This window comes from Erythrolamprus reginae, chromosome 2 (assembly GCF_031021105.1).
Source record: "Erythrolamprus reginae isolate rEryReg1 chromosome 2, rEryReg1.hap1, whole genome shotgun sequence".
In the NCBI taxonomy this organism is placed as follows: Eukaryota; Metazoa; Chordata; class Lepidosauria; order Squamata; family Dipsadidae; genus Erythrolamprus; species Erythrolamprus reginae.
The window spans coordinates 64,095,077-64,102,909 of record NC_091951.1 but is presented as its reverse complement, the minus strand read 5'-3'; the positions used below and the strand labels follow the sequence as shown (position 1 = coordinate 64,102,909).

Here is a 7,833-nt window from a genome sequence, read left to right as displayed (position 1 = left end):
CAAGATATGAAACTTTCCAAGTATGGGTTTTTTAAAAGATAATATTAATTCTAGGCATAGCGGTTGACTATTATGAGGCAACTGTTTAACTCAGAAGATACTGTACATCATCGTAAAAAAGTTCTTTACAGTGATTCTTTATCATAAATAGAAGCGTGTGTTGCGGTTTAAAACATAATAAATACAGTTACACTCTCTTCTTTTCTCATAATTTGTATGGCAAAAGAAAACAAGAATATTCTTTCATTTCAATTTAGGCTTGTGAAGATTACATCAAGTCAAACTTTTATTAGCAAAGTTGAAATTCATGTAGAATGAAAATATTTTTTAAAAAACCATACATATACATAGGCATGATACAAACAGCAACTACATACAAGCACATTTTTCTAAGCTTTAAGAAATTTTCATGGACATTCATTTCAAAAAGGAATAGCCAGAACCTAGTACTCATGTCCCATATTTTTTTTTCCTCCCATGAAGTAACATTTAAAAAAATGCTTTGGCTCTGACCAATTCTGTGCAAAAGCTGAAATTTATGTAAAATTACAAAGATGAATCCTTGATAGTTTATGAATGGTGCTAACATGTAAACAAGCTATTTAAGATTTGGAAAGGCAGATTAACAGGACAGTGGTATGCATGCTTAAGAAGGAGTAAGTCCCACTTATTCAGTAGAGTTTTGTAGGACTGACAGTTTTAAATTAAATATTTAATTTGGAAAGAGGGAAGGGTTTGATGTTCTGATTAGCAAACATTGGCTCTTCTGCTAAATCAATAGAGGTTTTATCAGCACAAGAATAGATTTTCCCTGTATTGTGTATCTTATGTTTCTGTCATTAATGAAAGGAATCAAGAATCTCATTCCCAATTGTTTAAATTCAATTAAATTAGCATATTTCTTTCAATGTACAGTATACAACATTTGAAACAAGAGTGAAATGCTAATGGTTCAGCCTGGTATGGGTGTACTGGTAGCAGCAGCTGCTGGTGGCTTGGAGAACTAGCAGCAATGGCAGTGTAAGTCTCTACCCACCTTCCCAGACATCACCATTTTCCTTTTTTTAACCCTCTGTGCATGCTCAAAGCATTCTGTAGAGCATGCATATGCGAAGCGTGAACTTCCAAATTAGTAGGGAAGGTAACAGATTTCACCGCTGATTTGAAGCATATTATTCAGATGTGTTATGAGAAATACAACAAAAGAAATTATAGTTTAAATAACATATCTCATTATGTGGAAGCTAAACACCATTCCTACTTTAAACTATGACCTTGATCAGGTACACCATGCCACAAACTGAAAAACGATAACAGAATAACAAAATTGGAAGGAACCTTAGAGGTCTTCTAGCCCAATCCCCTGCTTAGGCAGGAAAGTCTATATCATGAGGTTTAGGGTGGGGAAGAGTAGAGGAGTTCTGAGCACCTGCTAATTCCTTGCATAGAAAATTGAATTGACTAAAATGATTTGCAGTAATTTTTCTCCTAAATGAGACCTGGATTGATCTGATATTATAGGTAAATTTGGCAACTTCACTCACAAATCTATATTAGGTTACAGTGTTAGACCAATGTTTCTCAATATTGGCAACATGATGTGTGAACTTCAACTCTTAGAATTCTTCATCCAGCCTTAAAGTCCACACAACTTTAAATTGCCACAGTTTAGAAAGTCTAAGCTAGACTAACAAATGAATGTCAGTGCAAATAGTGGAAGCTAAACACGTGGCTGGTTGCTCTTTCCTTTAGATACTGAACATATTGAGGAATGAGAAGATTCAATGTAATGAATGAGAAATGTTACAAGGGATTGATAGAAGGCATCGGGAGCTATTACTATTGCCATCACCATGAAGTTATATAACTTTATAAAAAGTGGAAGTGTCCCAGATAAACTTAGACCACGTCTGACATTTGGGAATGCAGTAGAACTCTCAGCCGACCTCTAGTTTGCCATAGTGCTTTAATTCCTGTTTTACCCTTAAATTCTCCTGCATTCTGCAGTCATACTAACTCAAAGTTTTTAGGTCACCACTAGTACAATTGGCAGCATACTCTTGCCTCATTGACAAATGGCTCTTCTTTTTCCTCTCTGTCTTCCAATCATTTCTCAGAGCTGTCATTGTAACTTTCAAATATTTTTTTCTGTCTGCCATCTGTCTAGTGAAACACAATCAAAATTACATGAAATAGAATTTCCTCCCTGGTAAGTTTAGAGAGTTGTAGACATAGAACTTATCTATTAGATCTTCTGGTGACATATCACACATGCTTCCTACAGTCTTTGAAATGATTCTCTCTAATTGATTACAAGATCAGAGGTCAGTGCAAATTGTTGATAGACAGAGAGCAGCAGCTGGTCATATTTTCTGCTCATCCAGGAAATGGTACAGCTTGGTTGCATACAGTACTGTACCAACAATCATAAATTTGATAGTTTTGGCTGTAAACTTGAGTAATAAAACTTACTTTGACCTTTATTTTTTTTTAACAGATTCTCCTTCAGAGGCACCTCAAGAGGTGAGGTGAGCTGAGAAAACTAGAATGTGAGTTCAAATTCCTGATAGACAATTTTTCAGTTTATAAAGTGGCAAATATTTTCTGCTCCATATTAACAAAAGAAGCCTTGGCATTATTCCCATTTTTATGATAATATTGCTTTCATCTAAAATTCACATCAATGAAAAAATGGAGCATCTCTGCTGAAATCAAAATATACATCCTGGTGTGAGCAATTAAATTTATAATATAAACTTTTTCACCTCTCTCTCCAAAGCAACCATGTAACTAATTATGTCTGCAGAAATATGCATATATTTCATGTTGGAAGTGATCAGTTCAAGGATGATGTTCCTTTTGGGATAAAATCATAAAACAACCTCTCAGGAGCATCTATTTAAGAATCCACTGCAGACTTTAAAATCTGGATTGTCCTTTTCAGTGCATGGTTTAAAAACTGGGACCTGTCATATTAAATTCTACTACATCTTCTGAAGGACAAAAAAGGAATTTAGTGTGGAATAAGAGAGAATGCTGTAGATCTGTCAGAAAACAGTTCTTTCATTGATACTTCCATTTTTCAGGTGTTGAATTTCACAATGTCATCAGTGGTCTTTGTTCTAGTGTAGTTGTTGGTGTGTGTTGGTGTGTCTCTGTGTTTATCAATCAATGTTGTTTCCTAAGAATAGTGCCGGTGGTACTTACCCACAGGCGCCGTTTGTGGGAGGGTCGGAGAGACCGGCCACATGGCGTAGCCGCCATCTTGTCCTCTTCGGCCGAGATATTGCGAGATTTCGTGAGATCTTGGCCGATGATCAGGCCAGGGTGGCCTGATCGATGACGTGTCCGGGCGGGGCCTGCCAGACCCATAAAAGGGTGTGCAGGCCCGAGGCTTGTCCTTTTCGCCCGGACTCGCATCCTGAGAAGACACCCACCCGCCCTCCCTATTTTTCAGTGTGCTATTCTGGGTCGCCCTAGGGGGCCGAATAGGAATTTTTGGCGGTCTGGCCATTTATACCAGAAAGGTATAAAAACAGCAGTTGAAGAAATAACGCCGGTGGACCTTACCCACCGGGGTTCTTTGCTGGAGGCTCGAGGGAAACGCAGTCACATGGCGTAGCCGCCATCTTGTTTCTCGGCCGAGATCTCGCGAGATTTCGCGAGATCTTGGCCGAGGATCAGGCCAGAGTGGCCTGATCAGTGACGTGTCCGGGCGGGGCCTGCCAGCCCTATAAAAGGGTGTGCAGTCCCGAGGCTTTTCCTTTTCGCCCGGACTCGACTTGGACAGCAGACACCCACCCGCCCTCCCTATCTTACAGTGTGCTATTCTGGGTCACCCTAAGGGGCCGAATAGGAATTTTTGGTGGTCTGGCCCCTTAGCCATGACCGTTTTTTCGCCTATTCCACACTGTGGAGACGGGTACGGCTGTTAGGGGGTGCTTGCACCTGTTTAGGTTAATTGGCTTACCTTTGGTCATTTGGGTAGGCAGGTTAGGGGCGGAAAACTGGGTGGTGGTTTAGCAACTGCGTGTTCTCCGTTGGGCATCTTTGGGGATGATTGACAGGTTCTCTCCAAAGGCTTGTGGTTTTGACGACCTGAGCAGTTGGGGAGAACCTGTCTTTGGGTCCCGCCCATTTAATTCCCCTTTTAGGGGTTAGCCGGCGGGACCTCCCACATGCAAGTGCATGGCATGGTCTCAGGTAAGGGAGGGGTCCCTCACCTGGACTAGCATGGAGCTACGCCCATATGTTGCCCCGGAAGTTTATTCTACGTCATTTTCCGCCCCGGAAGCAATTGTTTGACCCTGCGGGTCCTTGTTAGGGTTATAGTTAATTATGCTAATTATGCTGATTTATTTAAATAAATTATGCAAATTTATTTTAATAAAAATGACCCAGTTTAAATCCAGCTCTTGTGTCTGTGTTGTTACTCCGCCTCTCCTGCAAAGGGAACTGGAGAGGGATGCTCAAGTCAAGTTTGTAATCTCCAGTGCCATTCTGACTCAAAGGAGAGTTGGTCATCCTTTTAGCAGCTTTAAGATAAAGGTAGGTAAATTATATTTCAAATATAATTGGAGCTGAATATTGAGGGGAAAAAATGTCCCCTGCACATGGTTCTGGAAATCCTGCCTCTTCATTCTCCCAAGCCATGCCATCAAATTTTTGAAGCAGAATGCCTAATTTTAGTGGGGTTGGGAAGATGGAAGGCGATAAGAGAACTGCTTTGTCTCCAAGAAGTCCTTGTACCTATTAGTACCAAAGCCTCAAAGGAAAGAAAACAAGTTCCTTTGATACATGTCAGGTTTATACAGCTTATAAAAGACTGTATTAGTACCTAACCACTTGAGCAGTGGTATCTTGCTACCAGCCAATAGTATGGACTAAAAGCTGAAATTTTCTTTTTATACAGTGCTGGGTCTAAATGCTGCAATAAATAATTAGGACTATGATGAACAGACAGTGGTGTCACTTTCTATATAATATGCTATTTGACATTTCCAATGAATTAATGGTTCTGATCAATACTTAGTTAATTGCATCCTTGTAATCTGGGGTTGGGGTTGGGAAAAGGAACTAATAAAATAAATAATAATCTACAAAATTAACAAAATTGGCATGTAAATGCATACTAAGATAAGAAAGAGAACTGAGTAACAAAGACAAATAACATATTATAATGAAATGTGGAAGTATATTATCCCAAGATAGTTTTGCATACAACATAATCTATATTGTTATAACAAAAAAGTTTGTTCCTGTTATGTACACCAGAAAAGTTTAAACTTTCTGTAGCAACTCTATTATACACTCAAAGGGACCAAAGAAGAATTGATAGAAACTCTTTGCAATAATTATGTTTGCTTTGATTTAACAAATGAGACACAATATTCATAGTTGGAGGTTCAGAAATGTTTCTGAATACGTTTTGCTTTGAAAAATGAATTGTATCCACATAAATGTACGGTAACTTCCTGGGAAGAATTAAATTGCCACCAAGTTCTATAATAACAAGCTGCCATTGCACCCTGACAAAATAAAAATTAGCATGGTTTCCTCTGAAATCATCACTCTAAGCTTAATATATACAAACATTTGGAAAAGATATGTGGGCATTCAAATATGAAGTGGTAAAAAATCCTATTTCCTTTAAAAGCCATCTCTTCCTTGATTTTTTTTTAATCTTCTTGTTTGGGTTTAGTAAAACTCCATGATTTTTAAAGAGCCATATACAGGTACTTTCTATAACCTAAACAAAGTTTTGAATTTGCTTGCATAAAGAAAGTGTGCCAGCTAGTGGCCAAAACATAAAATGCCATCTAACCGTAGTATATTTGAAGGCCTTGCTATCTGTACAGAATGCAAATTCTGATATCACTGGCATATTTTCCATATGTTTTCAAAATAAGATATACTGCATAGTGCACCCTTTGCACTATTATCACTAGCTAATGTTTTTGTTGCTGCTACACAGTTTTTGCCTGGAGATCCCTGTAACACCGAAAATATGGGATTACTATGAAAATGAGGTTTGAAACATACACAGAGAAGCAGAAATGTGTAAGAAAGTGGAAATGCTAACCTAGGACCCATTGCTACTACTTACAACATAACAAGAATGGGTACAGAATGTAGTACATGCAGTAGAATATATCACACCGTCTGTTATTCCCAACAGAAAAATAATGTACTATAATCGCTGACTAAGCACACCAGCAAAAATGACCATTGGCAGACCTGATGTGTTGGCTTAGCATTGTATCCTTGTGTAACACAGAACTGATCAAGAAAAAGGATACTGTAGAGACATATGGAACTACTTGGCTTCTGAACCTTTCCAGCACCATTGGCCAGCACAGTGTCAGTCATGCCAGCATAACCTTCTCTCCATAATATTTGGTTATAACATTCTATAGCCTGCCAGACCCAAATCAAAGACAGAGTTGTAGCAGTTACTCATTTAATGTCAACCCTTTCACTGCTGTTCCAGTTAAGAGATGTTTATAAAACTGGGTTGTAAAAGACCTGGAGGAAATTATATCCCAAAATACGTATATATAACACTGAAGAAGGTATGGTTTTGGACAGACTAAATGACTTGTGTATGATGAAACTTGGAGTCTTTTTTTTTTTTTAATGAATTGAAAATGTCCGTGTCTTGAAAAAAGAGTTAAGTTTCAAAAAATCAGCTTTTTAAGTCATCTGCCTCTTTCTGTACCTGCTGCATGTCCAGGTCTTTAACTTTTCTGCAGCCTGTTTCTGCCTTGTGTAACATTTGATGAGAAGTAAAGATAAATACGTTGATCTGAAATGAATAATTCATGCTTAATATTTTATGCACGGAGAGGAAAGGTTGCTGTGGAACTCCCAATGCTTTCAACCGAGGCTTTTTCTTTACATCCAGCGTAAGCTCCAATAAACGAACCATCTTCGTTGAACATCCTGTGGTCCCCCTCTCCATAATCCACTAAGCTATCAGCACTTTCTGCACCTTTAATGTCCATGTTAAGAGACCGCAAGCTTCCTTTGAGCGGCTTTTCATCACTGTCACTGAAAGAGAAGGAAACACTTGTGAGGAGCAGAAGGGTGCATTCCACCATACAGAGAAAATTAAGAAAAAGAGAGACCAGAAATGCTATGTAGGGACAAATACTACCTTGGAATAAGAGCCTCAGATGTTTGAGAGCTTCTGATAGCAATATTGACAGGAACAAAACTTCCTAGCTGATCAGTAAGACTACTGATAGAATTACCTCTACAGTGAAAATAAATAATATTCCAAAACATTTGATCCTAAGCCAATTACCACCTTGGAGTTGGAGGCTCAGAGGTTTTAGAGCTTCTGATAGCAATATTAACAGGAACAAAATTTCCTAGTACAATGATGGTGAACCTTTTTCCCCTTGGGTGCCGAAAGAGCGTGCACATGTGCTATCATGCAGGTGAGAGTGCCCACACCCATAATTCAATGCCTGGGGAAGGCAAAAACAGCTTCCCCCACTCCTCTGGAGGCAGGAAACAGCCTGTTTCCAAACTTCTGGTTGGCCCAGTAGGCTTGTGTTTCGCCCGCTCCAAGCTCCAAATGCTTCCCTGGAGCCAGGCAAAGTAAAGTCGCCCTCTCCCATTCTCCTCCCCCCCCCACCCCCAAGATGCTCTCTGGAAGCCAAAAACGCCCTCCTAGTGCCTCTGTGTGAGCCAAATATCAGCTGGCCGGCACATGCAGGCACATTGGAGCTGAGCTAGGGCAATGGCTTGCATGCCAGAAAATAAGGCTCCGCATGCTGCATGTAGCACCCATGCCATAGGTTCGCCATCACTGTCCCAGGAGGATCG

General features: G+C 39.5%; 1 protein-coding gene across 1 annotated transcript in view; it reads right to left on the bottom strand.

The window, feature by feature from the left end:
* Positions 1–246: 246 nt before the first annotated feature.
* CHL1 (cell adhesion molecule L1 like) overlaps positions 247–7,833 on the bottom strand; it is a 233,379-nt gene continuing 225,792 nt past the window's right edge. Inside the window, exon 27 of the mRNA XM_070738253.1 lies at positions 247–7,050. Within this exon, the coding sequence (XP_070594354.1) occupies positions 6,834–7,050 (217 nt within the window). The 3' untranslated portion in view covers positions 247–6,833. The remainder of the gene's footprint in view (positions 7,051–7,833) is intronic.